The sequence below is a fragment of the Bubalus bubalis genome, chromosome 1, assembly GCF_019923935.1.
Source record: "Bubalus bubalis isolate 160015118507 breed Murrah chromosome 1, NDDB_SH_1, whole genome shotgun sequence".
Classification (NCBI taxonomy): domain Eukaryota; kingdom Metazoa; phylum Chordata; class Mammalia; order Artiodactyla; family Bovidae; genus Bubalus; species Bubalus bubalis.
In genome coordinates, this window is record NC_059157.1 from 169,807,707 (window position 1) to 169,830,288 (window position 22,582).

The 22,582-nt window shown below is 37.1% G+C and overlaps 1 protein-coding gene across 1 annotated transcript; it reads right to left on the reverse strand.

Moving 5' to 3' along the window:
* Positions 1–576: 576 nt before the first annotated feature.
* DIPK2A (divergent protein kinase domain 2A) lies at positions 577–22,568 on the reverse strand. Its single transcript, XM_006078000.4, has 3 exons — positions 21,688–22,568; positions 6,255–6,558; positions 577–3,500 (listed from the first exon to the last, which is right to left on the reverse strand). Exons 1-3 carry the CDS (start codon positions 22,342–22,344, stop codon positions 3,169–3,171), a joined length of 1,293 nt encoding a protein of 430 aa, XP_006078062.1. The 5' UTR covers positions 22,345–22,568; the 3' UTR covers positions 577–3,168.
* Between the last annotated feature and the right edge of the window lie 14 nt (positions 22,569–22,582).

The window sequence follows — 22,582 nt, forward strand, 5'->3', positions numbered from 1 at the left end:
TTCATTTCAGTTTTTAATGAACATCAAAGTACTCCACATATATCACTAGTTGTTTAGAATCCCTCATTGGATCTTGAGCTTCTGAGAAAACATCTTCACGTTTCTGAAAGCTCTCTTGCTTTGGCAATACTTAGGTATTAATTTTTCCGATGTGATATTTTTGTTGGAAGGAGAAAGTGCCTAATGTGCACGTATGAATGAATGATCTCTCTCAAAATAAGCTGGGGCAAGCAGGCTGCAGTATAGATAAAACAGGTCTGGCCACCCACTGCTAACTTCTGCAATTAGTGTAAGCACGGTTTACTACTGTTCCTTGTATCATTCTCTCGTACACATTTGAAAACTTCCATAATGAAGCTTATCGTTTCATTTTAGTAGTAAAACTGTAAAAAGTCACCAACTACTACAGAAAAACAGAAGACAAACATACCCTAAGTCTAGCTCACACCCAGTCAGATAGTTTCTCAAAATTATATGCAAGAGAAAAAAAAAAAAAAAAAAAAAACTTATCTATTTTATCTCACTTTACATTCAAGAAAAAGCTGTATATCTGAAGTTAAGAGATAGTCTGAAAAGTGTGGTTCTTAAAGTATTCTTTATTAAGATTATTAAAAGTTGTAGAAACAACTTTATATTATAAAGGCACAGGGAGACAGTTCTGATAAAATATTCAAATTAAACAGTAACTTACAGTACAAAAGACAATTTTAATGCACATACAAACCCCAAATGTCTGATTCAAAAATATTTTACTGTGTCTATTAATGGGCAATGATTAAAAATATAAATTGCTACTGTATAATAAATATCTGATAGTGAACATCTTGATAGCAAAGTGAACAAAATATTTATTGCTTTTCATATATATATTTTTCCCTGTAATTTAAAATTCCTAATTCTTTTATTATCTTCTCAACTTTTCCAAAGATAAAAGAAATTCCACATAATCTCACAGGGGAAATGGTAGTTATCAAAAACTACCTCAAGAAGCAATCACTGCTGGCAGTGTTTTCTCACTTCCTGTTCTGCAATCACAGTCGCCCTTCCAAAAAGTAAGATAAATGTTTGCTAAACAGTAAGACAACTGCTCTAATGACTGGCATTCTAAGGTTTGTAATGAATACTTATACAAATATAAAAGGTGCTCCATTTTGAAATGTGTATTTTATTCGAAGTTTTGAGCAAGAGGCGAATGTCTGACAAGTAACTTTACCTACTCTCCTCAAAAGTTTTCCAAAGCTGTAAAAAGTCAGCTTAGTAAAATTTCCAGCACTTGAATATTTCTTTGAGGGCTAGTTGGCATATGTAATGTACTAATGTATTAAAATTAACATAATGCAATGTATTTTATAAGGAAGAGATCTTACCCTTCTTCCAGTTTTTAAACTGGGATTAACTTTATTGATTTCCTCCTGCTCTTTCTTTAGCAACAGTTATAGATAGTACAGGTAGAACGTCCATCACAACAGTAAAAGAACATGAAAGCAACATCCTAATGAATGCTATTTCAACTTAAGAAATATCCACATTAAAGTCTTTGATAATCATTGTAAAGTTACTTAACCATATGTCATGTTCAGACAGTGTGTAGCAGCTAGTAATGTACCTGGCACAGAGTTGATGCTCAATAAATAGTTGCTGAATGAAGGAAAAAGAAAAACTTGGCTTTGGTTGTGCATACTTTAATCACATTCTGATTAGAATAAGATCAGTCTAGAACTAAATACTGCACACTACATCAAACTTTGCTGTAAACAAAAGTTACGATTTCAAACAGAAAAATATCACCTACGTTAGCTTTAGCCAATTTATATATACATATATTTTAACTTTAAAAAACACCCGAGAGAAATTTCACACATTTGTTAATTTTTATCCACATACTTAAATTTGATGTTGTTGATGGTTAACAATTAGGTAATGGAGACCAAGTTGGACAGACTGGCTAATAAACCTGTCTGCTTTATAGTTAGAATTATTAGTCCATCAATAAATTAAAAAGTTATGATGCCAGATTAAACTCAAACAATGACTACCACGCTGATTTTTGCAAAACTACCACACTGAAGTTACAGAAATGTAACTGAAGTTACATATGTTTGGAAGTAGTAGCACAATTTTTCAACATTAAAGAATAACCAGGAAGATATGAATTTAATAATGACAGACTCAAAATATTGGAAGTAGGACAGTAAGAATAAGTAGGTGACCAATTTTAAAATCTAGGACTAGGTCTAATATTTCTTTGGCATATGCTTACTATCCTGGACAAGTTAGCATTTAAAAAATACTGTGTGTTTTTTTTTTCCTCTCAATTAAATTAACATTAAGGTATAGATTGCTAGTATACTCTTAAAGCATTTTAAGGGACAAAAATGACATTTTGCAACATATGCCAAAGTTCATATTTAGTGTACAGTTATAATTTATTGGCAGAGGGATGTAACTGTTAAATAACCTTAAATGATCTCATGCAATGGTGAAGCCACAGAAAGTGGGAAGAAATATAAGTATTTACACAATAAAATATTCAGTTTTCTGAAAACTGAATTCTGTTTTTTCGGAAAAACACAGTAAACCTAGGAATCCTAACGGTAAATATGTACCGCATAGCACTGAATGAAAACTAGCCCAACTGTAAATGAACACCTATAGTAACCTGAATGTGTAAAATTTAATAAAAAACATAAAAATGGAAGAGAAAAAAAAAAAAACCCCTACACATCAGAAGGAAAAAGTAGCCTATAAAACAGGCCATAATCTAACTTGATATTCAAAGTAAATAAAAGAGATTCACAAAATCATGACAGTAATGCAAACTAAGTCAAGTACCAAGTACCCTTTGATACACAAGCCAATGTAACTATCAGACTCATTTCCAATAGCTTAACAATACTCACTAATCCAGTCAGGCATTCAGGGGCTGAAGCGCTCAACGAGAGCTCAAGCCTCCAAAGTTTAAGAACAAACCCATCTGCAGAAGCAGCGTGTGATTTCTGAAATCATGTCTTATTTTGGTGGATGTTAACGTAAGATCTGTCAGTGCAAGTTTATCAGCCATTTGGAAGTATTACTTCCAAATTTCATTTTTCCGGATAGGTTTTGGTAGTTTTCGTTTTTAGCCAGTGCTATGTAAATGAAGAAAAGGAAAGACAAGTTCACCGTAGACTACCTCACATTGTTACTTAATTGTGCTAGATATTCACGCAGTTCTTTCGCAGCCTGGAATCTGCCGTAGCGCTTCTTTGGGTTGGCGCACTCATCCAGCAAGGCCTCGAGGCGGCCGTCTTTGGCAATTTCACTTGGTGGATCATGGAGGAGTCCTCCAGAAGTGCCACGCCACGTGGCGTGTCTGGATAAGAGGTTCTGACAAACAGCATAATAATTGTGGTCCACAGTGGCACGAGCACAAAGAATTTCTTTTGAAAATGATAAGCAAGCCTCCTTATCACAGTCATCAAATTTGCTTTCATACCATACATCCCAATTTTCAGGCTTATCTGTGAAAATGGAAAGAAGGAGAAAGAGAAAAATACATTTTAGAAGGCTTTTCATTGTTTCCCAAAATGTAACATTTGACTAATGAACACAGTAATGTTGGTTCTTAAAACTATATTACATTAAACATTTAAATATATTAATTTCTACACAGACATTTATAAGGAGTCCACCAAGGCAGGGGAGAAGGATCAGACAAGGGTCTCTCCATACTAAAGGCCAAAGGGTTCAGCTTAGAGTGAAACTCTCCATGATACAGAGAAAGTGCCACATGCAAGTCTGACATAGTGCTGCATGAGTACAGAGCAAGCAGTACCAGTGCCTGAGACTGCAGAAAGCCGCACAGGGAACAACTGATTGAGGCTTTGAAAGATAAACAAGTCTGAAAAGAGGGAAAACAGCATGCTAGGCCCAGGGTACAGTATGTACCAAGGCATGGATCTAAGGGGTTGGCACAGCTGGTACATTAAGGAAATAATAAATTCACTGTCGCTAGAGCACGAGACAGGTGACTGGGGAGGAGGCACAGGCAATGCTAGAGAAGAAGGCTGCACCTCCTGTGGTCATGACCACGATCTAATAGAAATGTAACTCAGGGCTGAAGACTGGAGGTGCTAGGATGATGACAACAAGAAAGAAGGTCCAGGAAAAAAAGTCAGACTGTAGAAATACTTGATACAAAAATTAACAGTAAAGTCTAAGGTTCTAACTGGATGACAAAGTAGACACTATTAATACAATATTAATATGTTATACATACAGAATAATATAAAGTAGCTGTGAGGTGTTCAGTAGAAAGATTCATTCAAGAAACTTAAAAGGCCACTATAGCGGAAGCATTAAGGGCACTGGAGTTATGTTAAAAGTGAAGCAGAACAAGGCCAAGTCACATAGATTATTCTCTGGTCAAGTGTACGAATTTTAGTAGACAAACCACTGGAAGTCATTACAAGCATTAAGGAAGGGAGTGCTAAGATCAGATTTATGTTTTGAAAAAGAAACTACCTGAGTAGGAGGAAACCAAAGGAGGAAATAATTTCAGAAAGCTGTTACTAATCAGTCACTTCACAAATTTGCCAATTGGGTGACTGCAAATAGTAACATGATCTTCTAAGTCAGGTTTAATGGGCTGAGAAATGAATGGACACTGAGGAAGTAGAGAAAGGCCGTAAGCAACTTTTAAAAATAGAGGGAAAGCAGGAGAGAATCTTATGCATACTTGTTTATGGGAAAGTAAGAAAAATTAGATTTTAAGGAGGAGGGTGGGAAATGAAGAAACTAACTGATGCAACAAGTTCTCAACGAAGGATCTATTTTCTCTGGAAAAAAATGTGTATTGCTTTTACTAGTTTAGATGATAAAGGGAAGGACATTAAGGGAGTTGCCACAACAAAACCACAATCTCCCTGTAAAGGTCATTTACTAGAAAGAGTTAAGAAAAGAGGGTGAATAAATAAATGCAGCCTTTTGCAAAGTTTCTATTTAGCCAGCTCTACCATGAGACATTTGAAAAGAATTAGCCAGAGCTAGAAAAGCACTGGAGCAATGCTCACTGTATGAAATTCAAAAATACAGAAACTATATTGTATTCATCCAAGGTCAGGAATTAGTTGGTACAAAATTGTAACATGTATTCCAGGAATGCCCACGGTTAAAAAAAAAAAAATTTACAAAAAAAATACTTTTACAAATACTGGAATAATAATGTTGTAGAGTTTAGGCAAGTTGCACAACTCTGTGAATATATATATTAAAAAAAAAAAAACTGAACACTTGAAAAAAAAGCACAGTTTAAGCTGCTGTAACTTCCACAAATGTATAAAGGGGTTAAGTGGGGAATGATGTACTCAGAGCAGGGCATCCACTCCCTGTGAAAGGGTCTGCATGGCAGATAAGAAAGAATCAGAAAGTAGTTTTCTGAGTATGGAATCGGAACAAGGCATTGAGAAAAATCAAGTATTTAACAAGATAAGCTGAGATAATGTAAAATGTGTCAACCTAATACATTGCTGTTACACTCACTGCATTCCACAGGTGCCACAAGCTTTTGGTCTCTTCATCAACAGACCCACATGACAGGAGGGGGTTAAAAATACAAGGCTTTTACCGTGGAACAACAACCCTTCGGTTTCTTTTACTAAGTACATTAGTTATAGAACCACAGGCTTTGTCCTTGAAACTAAAATTCCTATGACACTTTATTTTCAAAACACTTTAGACATTCTGCCCACCTATCCAGTGAAGAGTTCATAAATAAATGAAAGCAAAGTTTAATGTCAAACCAAAGTTAGAGATCTGCAGTGCTAGGAATCATCTACATGGTTCAAAAGGAAAAAAAGAGTCACTGGAGGGACCTCACAGAAAAAATGAAACACAGAATATTACTGTAAGAGAATCCACAGAAAAACAGACTCTACAAAAGCAGTATAGTCTCTCTGGTAGCCTTTAACTAAATAAAAACTTAATACTGCATTAGAGTCCTAAACCACAGCACACAGCAGACAGTATGGAAGAGATGTGTACACACACACCCCACACACAGTATATCTGGGTCCATTTGAACCTGAAGTATATTTTACTATATATGGACAAAATGTGACTAAGAGTACAACTCTAATAAATCAGTATTTGTTTACCGGTCAAATAAAACAAAGAAAGATGCAAGGCTGCTTTTTAAGGAGGAAGTTTTAAAAATCTGCATCATATAAATGTAAACATTTGACATAGGAAAAAAAACCTACAAGTTATATACTTACTTTGTCTGATTAACCTTTTGTCAGCAACCAAAACGTTTTCAGCGTCCACAATGATTACCTTCCCATCTCTAGGACCAACTGCAAAATTGTCAAAGCTGACGTCCAGGAGGTAGAGTGCAAATTCAAAGTCATTGTTTGTGAGCTGCTCTGCTATTTCCATTAACTGCCAAGCGAGGTCAACTCGTTTCTCCCATGGTGCATTAAAGTAACTCCACAGTTCTTCTCCAACATAATTTACAGCCACCATTCTTCCACAAGCTCCAAGATATTTTGCAAATGGCCAACCTTCATCAGATGGAAAACTCTACGAAAGAATTATCTTCATTACAAGACATTCTGATGAGGATATCCTAGGTCTATCCCCAGATCCTCGCAGTAGAGATTTCTGCTAGGCATGAGCTTGGATTTTCTTGTTATATTCAATAGTTCAAAAGAAATAAACATTTTTTTAATTGAGGTATAATTAATTTAAGATGTGATGTTAATTTCTGTTATGCAGCAAAGTGATTCAGTTATATGTATACATACATTCTTTTAAAAAAAATATTCTTTTCCATTATGGTTTATCTCAGGATATTGAATACAGTTTCCTGTGCTACACAGTCGCATCTTGTTATTTATCCAATTCTATATGTAATAGTTTGCATCTGCTAAGTCCAAGTTCACCCCTCCCTCACCCCTCCCCTTCCCTTTGGCAAACACAAGTCTGTTCTCTAGGTCTGTGAGTAACTTTATTTCTTTTTTTAACTCGTACCATTACTATGGACTTGAAATTTTTTTAATAGATTACCTCACATTATAAAGCTAAAATAAGTCTTTCTTATTGAAATCTCAGAATCAAATTGATCAACAAAACACAAGACACCTTATTACCAGATCTAAAAGTAGAGATGTTTTCCTTTATCTTTTTGACTAATGTATGTACAATCAACCAAAACTTTCTTTTGAATGAACAGGACTGCACACCTATTAGCCAGCAAGTGTTACCAGGCATCAGGCACTCTGTTATGCTGGCAGTAAGAGTAAACTACACTGTCTCTAAACTAAAAATTTTAGAAGACAAATACCAAACAAATAACTATGAGTGTAATTAAGTATTAGTTACAAAAAAATGGTTCTGGTCCTAAGAGTCTTTAATAGGAACCTCATCTAGTCCAGAAGCAGGCAGGAGAGGAATGCAGAGCAAGATTCTTGGGAAATGTCTTCTAATCTGTACCCACAGGTTGGTAAAGAGCAGTCTGATAACCTACCATGCAATCTCCACTCCAAGTATCTCTGATGCCAAGTTAGCTTTGCTTCCTTTTCCAATGTCACCACATTGTCTATTCACCTTAAATCCAACTTCAAAATTATTTATTCTCCTGATCTTGCCAAGATTTTCTAATGGATTTTTTAACTACTAGTAAGATTAACATCCTAAAACAAAACTTTTCCAGGATTATAAACAAGTTATTTTCAACCTAAGTAAAATGGCAGGCTTCTTGTAAAGTACTCTGCAGTACTGTAACACCCAGCTACAAGTTGAAAAAAGAGCAAAAGGAAGGAAGTAATGCTTTAAACAACTGTTGGAAGATCACATGACCAGAGGCGTTTTTAAAGAGCTATTTTTCAGAATAGTGAAGTGAAAGTCACTCAGTCATGTCCAATTCTTTGCGACTCCCATGGACTATAGAAGGCCATGGAATTCTCCTGGCCAGAACACTGGAGTGGGCAGCCGCTTCCTTCTCCAGGGGCTCTTCCCCACCCAGGGATGGAAGCCAGGTCTGCATTACAGGCAGATTCTTTCCCAGCTGAGCCACTAGGGAAGCCCTTTCAGTACAGTCCTTTCCTTAAATTAGAGGCAGATGATATTTACACAGATTGCAGGGCAAACAAAGCAAAACACTACAGAATATAAATATAGCCTACTTCTACTGCTAAAAATTGAACAATCTACATAAGAGCCAGAGATGAGGCTCTTCTGGGAACTCAAGAAAGTAGGTGGGTGATATTAATTTTACTCTGAGCTTTTATAAAATTGACAAAACTCAGTAACACTCTTACTTTAAAACTTGTATCAACTTTAAAACAAAGGATTTATAGAGTCATACTTCATCCACAATTGCCTATTTTCATGTGTGCTTCCTTTTAACTATCAAATGTACAATAACTGTATTTGTTCTTTGTATATATACCTTTTCTGTTTAAATTTCAATATCTGCAGTTTTGTGATGTAATACTAATTATGTAAATTAAAAATTTAGACATGTTAGTATGAATCTTTAAATATAGTAAATGAATTAATTCATTTTGTTCACAGACAATATCTACTGATTCTTTAGTAATTAGAGGAAAGTACATTTTTAATCTTATCTGAGATTTTAAAACTTCTTGTGGGCACTAGGGAAAGTGACAGATTGTTCATTTCCAATGTGACATGCAAAAACTGCTAACCACACATTATTTTCAGCTTTTCCTCCCAACTTAAAATACCTCCATAATCTTGAAAATTTATAGGCAAAATGATTATAAAAGATTTAACTATTTCTCAGAAGTATTCATGTATAAAATCTGATATATAAAACAAAAGCACTGAAAATAACTAAGTATGTGAGATTATACAGTTTTGCAGTGCAAAAAATAAAGAACTCCTCCACATACACTATTGGCATATTATTCACATGCCATATTGTCAAACAGATACAAACATATCTTTGTGAAACTAAAATGGTCTTTGACAACAGGAGAAAAGGGAACCCTGCCAACATCTGCACATGTACAAATGCCTCCTTGTTTTTGGAGCCTTTCCAAGTGAACGACAGTCAAATATATACCTCATTACTCAAGTCCCTCATGGAAGAGAATAAAATATATGAACAAATGTCATATTGAGCAACTTTATATTCATATAGCAATTTCTGACAATGTTAGATGAAATCATGTTATGCCTCATTTTAAGAAGAGCACAACAATTCTTTCATATAATTTGCTACCAAATCTTTTGGAAGAACTTTAACAAATGAATTCACATCACTTGCTCATATGAAAAGAATTTTTCATTGAATAATCAAAAGTCATACTTCATTAATAAGAACAGAATTCTACTGAGCATTCTATTGAAAATGCTCCAAGGAAGCCAAAATATTTATAATTTGTATTTAAAACAATTCTGGCTTAGAACCAAATGTACCATGATCAAGCAGAGTTTGAGAGACAAAAATTTTAAGATGTTACCACTTGGATTTATTAAATATATTAAGCAGTAAGAAAGAAAACATCTTACTTCCTGATTACCAAACTCCCACAGTGCATAAAACACAGTAGCTAGGATAAGAAGTATACTGCTGAGGTTCACTTTTTTTTTTTTCTTTAAACAAAATCTTAAAAATCTGCCCATTGTGCTGGGCAGATTTTCAAACTGCCTAACACAACAGGCACACAATTTCAAGTAACTTGAAATAAAATGTGTTTCATTTTTTACTTATATTTTTACTTTACTTTTTATTGATGTATAGGTGATTTACAATATTATGTTAGTTTCTATTGTACAGCACAGCAATTGAGTTTTTATTCTTTTCCCTTTTAGGTTATTTCAAAATATTGAGTATAGTTCCCTATGCTAGAGTAGATTCTTGTTGGTTATCTATTTTATATATAGTAGTGAGTATATGTTAATCCCAATCTAATTTATCCCTCACCCACTTCTCTTTTGGTAATTATAAATTTGTTTTCAAAAGTGTGCAAGTCTCTGTTTTTGAAATAAGTTCATTTGTATCCTTTTAAGATTCCACATATAAACAACAATATTAATATGATATTTGACTTTGTCTTGCTTAGTTCACTTAGTATGATAATCTCTGGGTCCATCCATGTCGCTGCAAATGCCATTACTTCACTCTCTTTATGGCTGAGTAATATCACATTGTGTATATATACCACATCTTCTTGATCCATTCATCTGTAGGTGGATATTTAGGTTGCTTCCATATCTTGGTTATTCTAAATAGTGCTGCAAGGAACCATAGGATACATGTATATTTTGGAATTATGGTTTTCTCTGGATATATGCCTCAGAGCAGGATTGCAGAACCATATGGTAACTCTTCCCTGGTAGCTTCCCATATGGGCTTCCCTGGTGGCTCAGTCAGTAGAGAATCTGCCTGCAATGCAGGAGACCTGGGTTTCATCCCTGGGTCAGGAAGATCCCTTGGAAAAAGGAATGGCAACCCATTCCAGTGTTCTTACCTGCAGAATTCCACAGACAGAAGAGCCTGGTGGGCTAGAGTCCATGGGGTCTCAAAGAATCAGACATGACTGAGCGACTAACACTTTTACTTTCTTTCATGGCAACTCTATTTTAGTTTTTTAAGGAACCGCCATACTGTCCTCCATAGTGGCTGCACCAATTTATATTCCCACCAACAGTGTAGGACGGTTCCCTATTCTCACGCTCTCCAGCATTTATTACTTGTGGACTATTTGATGACAGTCATTCTGACCAGTGTGAGGTGTAAGTCATTACAGTTGTGACTTGGTTTTTCTAGTAGTGGTGCTGAGCATCTTTTCACGTGCCTTTGGCCAACTGTATGTCTTCTTTGGAGAAATGTCTGCTTAGATCTTCTGTCTATTTTATGATGGGGCTGTTTGTTGAACTGTCTGAGAAAATGTGTGTATTTTACAGGATTATTTACTAGTGGAAAAATGCATATAAATACTTTTCATCTGAAAGAGAGTCTTTAAACCTGGAATGGTTTAAATTCTAACTGGATTAGAGGAACTCCAATTAATTGTTCAGGGTTTTTCACCAGGTTTGAATATGTCATACAGTATGCAAAGTTATAACTAAGTATTAGTTTAAGATTACACAAAGACACAAAGTGGTTAAAAAACTTATTTATTATTCTATTACTGCTTTTTTTTCACATTAAGTGGGTGACCACCCAAAGAAAGTCTGAGTATTACTACCAATGTAATAATTTAAAATGGAAATTTAAGTATAAAGTCAAAAATGCTTAACTCTAAGATTTAGAGCAACATTAAATGCTTTTACTGTTAACTGACACAGTATGTTGAATATGAAACCTAAGATATCATCATGTCTAGGTACCTTTTAGCTTAAAATCAAGGTTTCAGAAACTACTAGGATCATCTTCATTTTATGAGAAAATAAAATATATACAATCAATACAGTAAAGAGACAATTCAGATATTTTATATTTTTTAAGATACATAATATTTGATAAACTTTCTATATTTAAAGGGTAAAACAGTATATAAGCAGAAAATGGACTTGAAATCACTCGTCTAGCTTCTAAGTTTCACCTTTACCTCTGCCTCTCACTAGCTGTGTGATGGTGGCAAAGTCAAAACTTTTTAGCGCTTTAGTCTCTTCTCTGTAAAACTGGAATAATACTTGCCCCTATTCATCAGGGCCATCAAAGGGAAAAAAGTATGAAATGCTAAACTGTAAAAAGGCTCGGTGCTATGAGAGATGTCTAGTGCATCTACAAGCAGTAAATACACAGATTTAAAACTTGGTAATATGTATATACATAAACACAGCACTGTAATTTGATTTTCATTTATAATAGGTAAGTACCACAAAGTAAATTCTAAACGCTGACATCTCTATCACATCTATTGATTAAAACCAAAAGTCACAATGCTTTGTGGACCCTTCATGTGACCAAATGGGATGTGCAATCTAAAAATTCTAGAGTTGGAGGGTACTCAAGTTTTAAATACAGTTCAACTTTATCAGCATATACCTTAAGTGAGTTGCCTCAAGTCACAAAGGTAGCGGGGCTTCCCTAGTGGCTCAGTGGTAAAGAATCCTCCTGCCAATGCAGGAGCCACAAAACACATGGGGAGCCGCGAGTTTGATCCCTGGGTCAGGAAGAACCCCCAGAGGAGGAAATGGTAACCCACTCCAGGATTCTTGCTGGGATAATCCCATGGACAGAGAAGCCTGGCAGGCTATAGTCTATGAGGTCACAAAGAGGTGGACATGACTGAGCATGCATACACACACACACGCAAGTATTAAGGGGTGAAGTCAGGCTAATATAATCCCTCGATCCCAACATTCCTGTTTCAGAAGTTTTCAAATTTTGGAAAGGTGACAGTATGCATGTTTCACATTCATATTATGCAATGCTTCAAGGACTTTGGTATAGCACCTTACAAGAAAACATTTTGCTGCAAAAATACCATAAGCTTATTCATCCCAAGTTGGATAAAGCACATGAATTACCTCATGTGTTTTCACATTTGTTTTTTAACTTGACAAGGCCTATTTTTCTTCACTTTTTAAATCTAGAATTACAGATAAGGTCAACTCACATTTCACTGACTACTATAAGAAGCTGGACTAAAAGGCAATGAGAGTTACTGTGGAATGAAAATCTTGAATTAAAAAAATCCTATATCAAGCCTAACTCCATTGGAAATGCTAAGAGTTGCAAACAAAACATAATCCTGTTCTTAGCAAGGCTTTTTAGCCTGAGTTGGGAAGATGATTATAAACATATATAAATGATAAATTCTGGAATTTGTTACAAATCACAGAAAAGTACAGAAGATGCTGAGAAAGAAAAACAGGGACCTATTTTAAACTGTGTAGTAAAAGACAGCCTCTCTAAGGAAGTGCTACTTAGGGAGAACTCTAAATGCTGAGCATAATATTACACAGATTGAGGATGAGGCAGGAAGAATGTCGCTGGAATATGTTAGAGCCAGAAACTGTCTTCTCAGAACTGAAAGGAAAAAAAAAAAAAAAAAAAGGCCAAAGAAGCTGCAGTGAAATGAGGAGGGAATGGCTTGAGGTAATGGGGTCTGGACAGGGAGGTAGAGATTAGATCACAATCATGTTGGGAATTACAGAATAAAACACAAACTCCCCAACACAGTCTACATGCCATGAAAACACCAAACAAGTGTCAAATCTTTAACATTCAGAAACATATTACTTACTAGAGTTAATCAACATCCTGTGGTATATAACCTTTAATCAACAGCCACTGTCCTACCATATTAATTAGATCATTTTATTCTATTATATAAGAATACAGTCCTGAAAAAAGGAGACATGGGATGTGTAAGTAAAACTGACAAAAAAAACTAAAGTCAACTCTAAAATGTTCATGTTCTATTATCTTTTACTCTCTTTACATGACCAAAAGTGGGGTTTGCATACTAAGTTTAAAAGATCGTAATTCCTTTAATACAAAAAATATAAAATATTTTATAGCCATTTATTATCTCACAACATGCCATTAAAAAGAACATAACTTTGCAGTTTGCCTAAAAAGGAAATGTGTTACACAACTGCAAGACTGATTTTTTTTAAAAGGAGAAAATTTCTAGTAAAAAGATAATGACTTGAAAAAGAACTCATAAATAATCAAACATATAGTCTAAAAATCTAGTTACAGGTTTTCCAAAGAACTGGCATTTCTACTCATACACACAATTTAAACTTGAGATCATTTCTAGAGAGTAAATTACCAAAAGCATACAAAATGCTTAGAGGTTCAATCTGAGCTTCAAAATTATTTTTAAATGCCAAAATTTGAACAAAATCCCATTGTAGTAACGCATGTTATAACAGCTGTTCATAGAGATTAGTCAAATGTTCTGGTGACAGACTAATGTGTTCACAGTTTTGTGAACTGTCTAGAGGGGGAATACAGTAAAATTACTGGAATGATTTAATGGTTACCTAATTTTTGCTAAAACTTCTTTAAGACCTCAGCTTCTTAATTTATACTGCCAAATAGTAGCCAAAATCCATTGCAAAGACTGTAGGATCTTAATAATCTCAAGATTTTCAAGTCACAGGATATGTTCCATTTGTTTCACTAAGTAATTTTCTGAATGCCATTTCCACCCACCTAGAATTCCAACAATATTAAGCAATGTCTTGAAAATAGCAAGGTTGTGTTATTTCACTGAATATCGTGTCCAACAGCTAGCTGTATCTAAAATAGGAAACTAATGTCAAAACACATCAATGACAAAAAAACCTACCAAGTTTAACAGAAACAACTCATCTTTTAGAATAAATATCTTAAGAAATATTCTTCCATACCACCAAAAAAAAAAAAAAAAAAAGAAAGAAAGAAACCAAAATTGCTTGGCCAATAAAATTTTAAATATATATTTACTAGTCTCAACTGACCTCATGAGAACTAGCAACTGTGATTCATGTTTTTAAGTTGAAAGATATACCTAGGAACACTATACTCAAATATTTCTAATAAACTGTCAAATGGGGGAAAATAGGTATAAGCAGCTTCTTTTAGACCCAATAACCTAAGAATGCTACTTCATACTTTCTTTAGTCAAGATCTGACTTCTTTAATCTGCAAATAGAATAGTACTAACTTCCCCTCTTCCCTTTAAAACACAAACTGAATTAATACAGCCCTTCAGAAGTATAACACAGTATCTGCTAGGAGCATAGTATCTCTCTGCATTAAATACCTGGTGCCTGGTTTTGAATGTGTATTCCTTTGTCTTAAATTTAATACGACAAAACTCTTGGTTCTCCCTCCCCCAAAGCCATTCCTTCTCTGGGCTTCCTCAGCAGTAGTTGCTTAGACCAAAAACCCTGGTGATATCCTTTATGTTTCTTTCTCTCATACAGTAACCCATTCCCATCATCAAGTCCTATCAGGTATTTCTCCAAAATATACCATATCTAACTGCAACCACCTTAATACATACATACCAAGCTTTCTCCCACAAACCAGGGCAAAAGCCTTTGATGCCTTAAACCATTCTCCACAAAGCACGCGCTGCTAAAAACACATTTATTGTTTCCCACTGCTCTGAAAACAAAATTCTAAACTCATGAAGCATGTTTACAAGGTCACACACAATATGGACCTTGCCTACTTCTATGATCTTGTGTTCTACCAGGTTTTTCTACTCCCATGCTTGATCCTGCTTTGGAACCTCTGAATTTGCCCTCAGAATTCTGTACCACTGGCTTTTTCTCATCATTTACATCTCAGCTAAAATGTCACTCTTAAATTCTGACCACTGAATTTAAAATTGTATCTCCAATCCAATTCTCCATTAGAGGAATCTGCTTTGTTCTTTTCACAGTATGTAAAATCTAAGATTACCTTGCTCTTTAATTGTTTGCTGCCTATACCTAATGCCCCAGAAAGCAAAGAATCCACAATTGTGCCCTGGCCTGTCATCTTTACTATACCCTAAGGGCACAGAGGTCAGTTCCCAGTACTACTTGTCAATGCCGCACAATTCCTGTCAGATCTCCCTCAGATAATACATCTTTTAAGATTCCATCTCGGAGTCTAAGAATGCCAAGAAAAACCTTGACTTAACCTCTATTTTAAAATTATTATTTACTCATGTACTAAATAGAATTATTAACTTTATGACTTACAGAGAAAAATTAAACTATTTGGTTTATATTATTGAATCCTTATGAAAACTATGTTTATACAATAGTCATCATCATATGGGACAAATCCTTAATGACCTTTTAATTACTATTCCAAAAAAACTATGGCCTGAAGTAGCATCTACATAGGTATTTTTGATGTATGTATGTATATATAAAGAGGATGACATTTAAACATTTGCCATAGGAAGAGTAAAATTTATATATTTCTAAGACGGATGTCATGGTGTACTGCAGAACTTTCAGATCAGATCAGATCAGATCAGTCGCTCAGTCATGTCCGACTCTTTGCGACCCCATGAATCGCAGCACTCCAGGCCTCCCTGTCCATCCCCAACTCCCGGAGTTCACTCAGACTCATGTCCATCGAGTCAGTGATGCCATCCAGCCATCTCATCCTCTGTAGTCCCCTTCTCCTCTTGCCCCCAATCCCTCCCTTTACTCATGTCTAAAAGTGAAATAAGCTGATTTGCAAAGTAATAATATACTGTAAAAAACTTTACAATTAAGGATATTTTACATATATTATCTGAATAATTCTCTCCTTTCAAACAATTCATTGGATAAGTATTAACATTCCTATTTTACCCATTTAAAAACTCAGGGTCTGAACCATCAAGTGACTTGCTCATTGCCACCCTACAACTTTGTGGTGGTCTAGAATGCTATTTCAATACTGCCATCACCACACCTCCTGGTCCCTGTGAGCATAACCCCATTTATCCTCAGAACTCAATTCCTCTGTGAAATCCTCCCTGGTATTTACTCCAATGAAGGTACACTTAGATGTCCCTCCCTAAATAAGTCACCTGACAGGGTGCAAAGTATCTTTATTGGTAGGGCTAATTATACTATACTGATTTTAATTAGTCATTTATATACCTGCCAGCTACACACAGCTAAGCTACTTGCTGCCCAGAAAGGCCTTTTCAATCCAAATACCTTCTAACAGACTATTTACCAAACAAGCAAACAAACAAAATTCAGTTCTTCTAAGTCCAGGGCTATAAGTCCAAAGAGTTTCCAGCTGCTTCACAGATAAACTCCTGTGATCTATAAAAAAGACATAAAATGTGGATAAAAAATTTGATTACATAATTTAAAATCTTTCAAAGTCTATGATCAGGGTGAATAACTATCCTAAGTTTATGCCAAGAATTTACTGTTTTAAGACAGTTTACAATCATTTACTAAAGTTCATTATGTATAGGGCTTATATTCTAAGGACATATTAGTTTTAGTGTGAAAAGTAAAGAAAGAAAACATGCCAGTATTCTGTGAAGAATAAGCAGCAATAACAGCAATATAGGAAGGAGCCTGAGACCAGAAGCCAGAAAATCAGAATAAAAACCAGTCTGATGATTCCCTGAAAAACTGACTCCCTATTAACGTATGAGAGGAATACGTGCTGACCCATGCAATGGAAATACGAGGGAAAATAGTTCAAATATTAGACGAAAAAAATATTTCTGCACTTTCAGAACTAATAATGGCCAAAAGATAGGAATATAAACAGAAAATAGGCCAGGGTATCAAATGATTTTGCTCCATTGATCTGGAAGTGTTTTCCTATGGATGATCATCTGTTTCCACAATCTTTTCAAAATAAAAGTCTCCTTTTTGAGACCTGGGTTACACACAGATGTTGTTTTTTTGTTTGCTCTGTCACTAAGCTCAATCAAGTGTCAATAAAACCTCTGTTAAAAAGAAGAAAAACAAAAGGAAAAAAAAACCCTCTAGATATAAGCTTATTCATTTATTAGATTAAAAAGTAATCTATTCAGCACTACCTAGTCAGAAACATCTCTGAAGCCTAAATCTGAGAGTGTGGTTACCACAGCAGCATTCATTGGTAGAGAAGTAGGTGGCCCCTTAAACTCTGGTTTGAAAAGAAACTCCTGAGACAAAGTCTGGAACATCCTTTCTAGGTGCCACTGCCCCACAAGAACCTTAGCTACCCTTAGCTCCAGACTATTTTCCTTTAAAGGTAGTCTCAAATTTTGATTTGTTTTAACCTGATTTCATCTGTGTAAAAATTGGGGCTAGGAAGACAAGCTTGAAACAGGGCTAGCTAATCTGGCCTCTGACCCGTATACGCTATCAGGAATCAAGTACCAAACCTCTGACTCCCTTCTAGAGCTTAAACCCACCAGTTAAACTCAAGTTCAGAAGCAAAGTGACAATTTCAGGTTGAGAGTGTAAGAGTCACAGGGTGTTGAGGCTGAAAAGGAAAGGATCTAATCCAATAATCTCATTTTATAGATAAGTAAAGGGGGTCCCACAAAAAGTTCACCAACAGTCCAAAGTAAAAAAATCAGCTAAATGGTCATAATCTGTTTACGTCAAAAAGTGCATCTTAGTACATCTTAAAGATATATTCCTCACCTACAGAAATTATTCTTAAGGGCAGACACAACATTCACTCCAAGTTTAATTATAAAAATTCATCTTGTAATGTAGGAATGGACTAAATTAGTGAAGTAAAGGTATGGTTAATATTCAAAAACATAACTATTTTTAAAGTGATCCATATTCCAGACAAGCTTCAAAACTTTTAACCAAGTGCATTAGATAATTAAGTTACTTTTACTTATTTAATATCTAAACACTTTCTAATTATTGAGTGCTTACTATGCATCAAGCACTATATAAAATGCTTTCCATGTATTATGTCATTTATAAGAACTGAAGGTTTAAAATCTATAGCTTAAACAATGATAGCTACATACGTTAAAAATTAAAGAAATCCTATTAAAAACATGATTTAGAAAACAAGACAAAATTCTGCAAATAAGACAAATTCCCACATTCTTGCCCTTAAACAACAAAGAGCTTTCTTATTTCTATAGATAAGACCATCTTCACTATCTCTGAGTTATAAAGTCCGAGATAACACTTTGAGCTTCAGGAAATCCAGACAGCATTTTTCTCCCTCACATACTCACAATGTTTATAAATTCAAGAATAGGTTAAGTACAAATACTGGTAAAAAATTTATCAGTAACAGAAAACATCTTGCTATCTCGCGAAATACTTCATTTTTAACTATTCCAAGAATGCTGCTATACATTGTATTACAAAGTCCCTCTCTGCATTTTCCCCCATAGATTATGGCAAACTTGATATGAAATATACCTCTAGGTAAAGTAAAACTGTGAAGAGGAAAAGAAGGTATCAGAGTAGAAGATAAAGGTTCTAGCATTATCCTGCTGATGCTTATAATTTTTCCTTAGAGCTAGGTAAGCTGCTGTAAGCTAGTAAAACTATCCAACAATGGGAAAAGAGTCATACTTCTGTATCATTTCACATTGGGAAATTTACACAACAAATCTGTACAGCCTTACATAGATAAATTAGGTCCATATCGTATCTTGCAGACATTTAATACCATTCATGTCTACTTTCAAGGCATAACAGAAACTTAGGTTTTTTACTGTTTCTTAAAATCTGAAGAGGCAAATTGAATGGCCAAAATCACACATACTTTTCAGTTCTTTAGTACCTTATCAAGAGATTTTTAAATGTTTATTTTTGGAAGCATGTTTACTACATGGAAACTCTTGTTAAGAACAGCTTGGTGAATTCAGTTTAAAATACTTTTTCTCCCAAGTAGTTAATTTGGGGGCAATATAAAAAAATCTAGTTTTTCACCAACTGTCCAAAAATTCAATAAGTAGCTCCCTCTCCTGGAAAGAGAAAAAAAAAAAAAGGGAGTTCCTCGTTAAGCTGTAAAACACACACTTGTACTTTTAAAAATATTTTTAAAAAACCCATGAACCCAAAAATATATATAAAGAGAGTCAAAAAAATAAACATTCCTATGACTGACTGGTACTAAAGGCCTCAAATCTGTATTTCACACAGCATGTAACTAGCTATAAAACTAAATTAACATTTCAATTTACAAACAGCCGTCAATAATGTTGATACATGTATTTCCTCATATGCTAAAAACAAACTCATCCTATAATCCACCTAGCCACATGGTCAAGTGATTGTGTCAGTAAGTTTAAATTACAAAAATATAACTGATCTTTTTTTTTTTTTTTTTCAAGTTATCTATCACTAAAGATGAAAAGAGAAGAAAAAGTTTAAGGGAAGAGTTAATCAGAAAACATACTTGACAATCTCAACTGTAAAGTAAACTGAAAATGGCAAGACAACTTCAAGGCTTCAAAAACATGTGTTTCCTAAATAAAGCATTTATCTCAGTGCAAACCAAATGTCAATATTTCTCATATTAAAGTGACATACATTTATAGAACTACATGTACAACATTCTTAAAGTGTTAGTTCTAACATCAGCAGAATCATCTGACAAAAACCTTTTAATATGCAGCTATTACTATAGGTGCAGAAAACGTGTATTATTAAGGAAGATCTTTACTAAATTTTTGGATCCCAGAGAATTTGACAGACTACTCAGCAAACTATATTGCTAGAGTTGTCTCCAGAGACCAAACTTGCTAACATAAACATCTATTTCTCAAACAGAAAAGGCAGCTTAAATGGAAAGAAAAAAGTTTTAAATCAAAATGTACGCATTAAACACTTTAGAGGCTGACTAATTTTGCAACTACCAAATAAAGTAATTTCTTCAAGAGAAGTTTAACCAGTTTTATATCCTATTCACTGATAAGAGAGCAACATTTAATATACAATCTGTACTTTAATCCATTACATACATCCTATGACTCCTTAAAATTTACTACAGTTTTAATTGAGGCAAAATACTTATTTTGTGTTAAAATTATTTGGCTACACTAATCAAACGATGCTGGTTTCTTTTGGCTAAGTTGGGCAGCGAAAAACTTGAGAAAAGCAAGCCATATAAATGAATACTGGACATTTCTATACATGCACTTTAGATTAAAAAAAAAAAATGCAACCCTGTACAAACCTCCTAGCCATTGGTGACATTCTTAGCAGCGCAGACAGGGCGTGAAGTATATCAAAATTACTTGGGATTAGTTTTATGGCATGTTCCCCCGGCCCCCACCCTTTAATACAGCACAACTGGTACAGGGAAGGAGCAAGGTAACTTTCCCTGAGGTTATCAGGAGAGATCACACCCCCACAGTTGCAACAACTGTCCAAGGACACCGCACTAAAGGCGAACGGGAATGTGTATAAACTCAATAACTTTCCCCAAGGTAAACACAGTTTTGAGGGATTCTGTTTTCTTTTTTGGCTGTCACCGCCAGTAGAAAGATCACAGCCTATTCCCTAAGTCACGAGAGAGCCAATACGTCAAGTAGGAGAGAGGTGACTCTTCTTGCCCTGGCCTAACACTTCATCTCCTCCCTGCGGCCAAATTACCAAACGAACAGAGAAGGTCACCGGATCAGCATGAAAATGTGCGTCCTGACACCCTAGCAGCCTCAACTCCAACGTGCCTTATTTTTCCTCTTCTTAATCCCACCCAAAGCACACGACTCAAGGATGAACCCCACCCCAACCACGATCCCCATTTTCCAACCTCATCCTCCCAGTCTGGCTGCCCTGATGATGTGCCAGGTGAATGAGCTAAGGAATAAAACAAAGACAGACTTCGGGGCCGAAGTTAGGGCAGCCGGCGCGGGGTACTAAAGAGGAGAGCAAAAAACACTTGACAAGAGTACTAAGAAAAAGGTCCAAAGGCTCGAGAGCTCGCCGCGGAAGCGCAAGCCCGGGCGGATCAAAGCAGAAAGGCAGGGAGGGAGAAGAGCCCCGGGAAACTGGTCGAAGAGACATTTTGGGAGCGAACGAGAGACAAGCTCCCTCTGGCGTTGAAGGATCCGCAGTCGGATCGGAGATGCGCCCGCGTCCAGCTGACCAGAGCCGACTCACCCTTAGGCGGGTCGCCCTTCGCAACCCCGCACTGCGCCCCGGGTCCCCCTGCGCCGCCGCCTTCCCACGCCCGCCGCCGCGCCGCGCCGGGTCCAGACAGGGCGACCAGCGCGGGCGGGGCCGTTTCTCCCGACTCCCCTTCCCCGGGCGGCCCTCCCGGCAGGACGCTCCCAACCGGCACCCCGCGCCTACCTGTAGCACCAGAGGCTCGGGGTTGAAGGCCAGGGTCAGCAGCAGCTGCATGCGCTCCGAGTCCTTGAGGTTGCGGAGCAGGAAGCTGCCCGAGTCCTTGGTCTCGGCATAGCGGCGCACCAGGCGGTCGAGCAGGCGCTGCGAGGGGCAATGCACCAGGTCGGACCAGCCCTCCACCGCCTCCGGCGTGAGCAGCCGCACGTCGCCGTTGAGGCGCGCGAACTCGGTGCGGGGCATGGCCTGGAGCAGGTCGCAGCGGGGCCGGCCGGTGGCCCGCTTGCAGATGCTCTGGTCGAGCTGCGCCAGCTCGCGCTGCGAGCCGAGGCGCTTGAGCACCACTCGGCGGCGGCCGCCCTCGCGGGGCTCGCCGTACTGCGCGAAGTAGACGTTCTTCACGTTAAGGAAGTCCAGCAGGCGCAGGCGGCCCCACGCCTCGAACACCACCTGCCCGTTGAGGAAGCGGCGGCACCAGCTAGTTCCGAAACAAGCCGGGCACTTATTGAGCTGCAGGAAGCGCCGGTCGGCCAGCTCGTTGCGCTGCCAGGAGGCGAGCAGCGACGGCGAGTGCAGCACCATCAGCACCAACAGGCTGCCCAGCGCCGCCAGCTTCAGCGAGCGGGACAGGCGGCCCAGCTTCGGGGGCACCAGGCGCCACATCCCGCCCGCCGCCCGTCCGCCAGCACCCGGAGGGCGAGGGCACCCCCGGGGCGCCCCCGCCGCGCCGAAACCCGGAGAGCGACCGGCAGGGGCCCCCGGGCGAGAGAAGGAGCAAGGCGCGCGGGCTGGGGCGGGAAGCGGAGTAGGTGTGTAAGAGAGAGACGGAGAGCGGGAACCAGCCGACCCGAGCAGGCTGCGACTTCTCCCAGTCACTAGTCTCCACAACTCTCGAGCTCCC

Excerpts from the sequence above, each read along its gene's own strand:
- DIPK2A (XM_006078000.4), bottom strand. The coding sequence starts at position 22,344 with ATGTGGCGCCTGGTGCCCCCGAAGCTGGGCCGCCTGTCCCGCTCGCTG. Across the intron at positions 6,559-21,687 it reads CCGAGCCTCTGGTGCTACAG|AGTTTTCCATCTGATGAAGG; the intron begins GTAGGCGCGGGG and ends ATTCTTTCGTAG. Across the intron at positions 3,501-6,254 it reads CAAAAGGTTAATCAGACAAA|ATAAGCCTGAAAATTGGGAT; the intron begins GTAAGTATATAA and ends CCATTTTCACAG.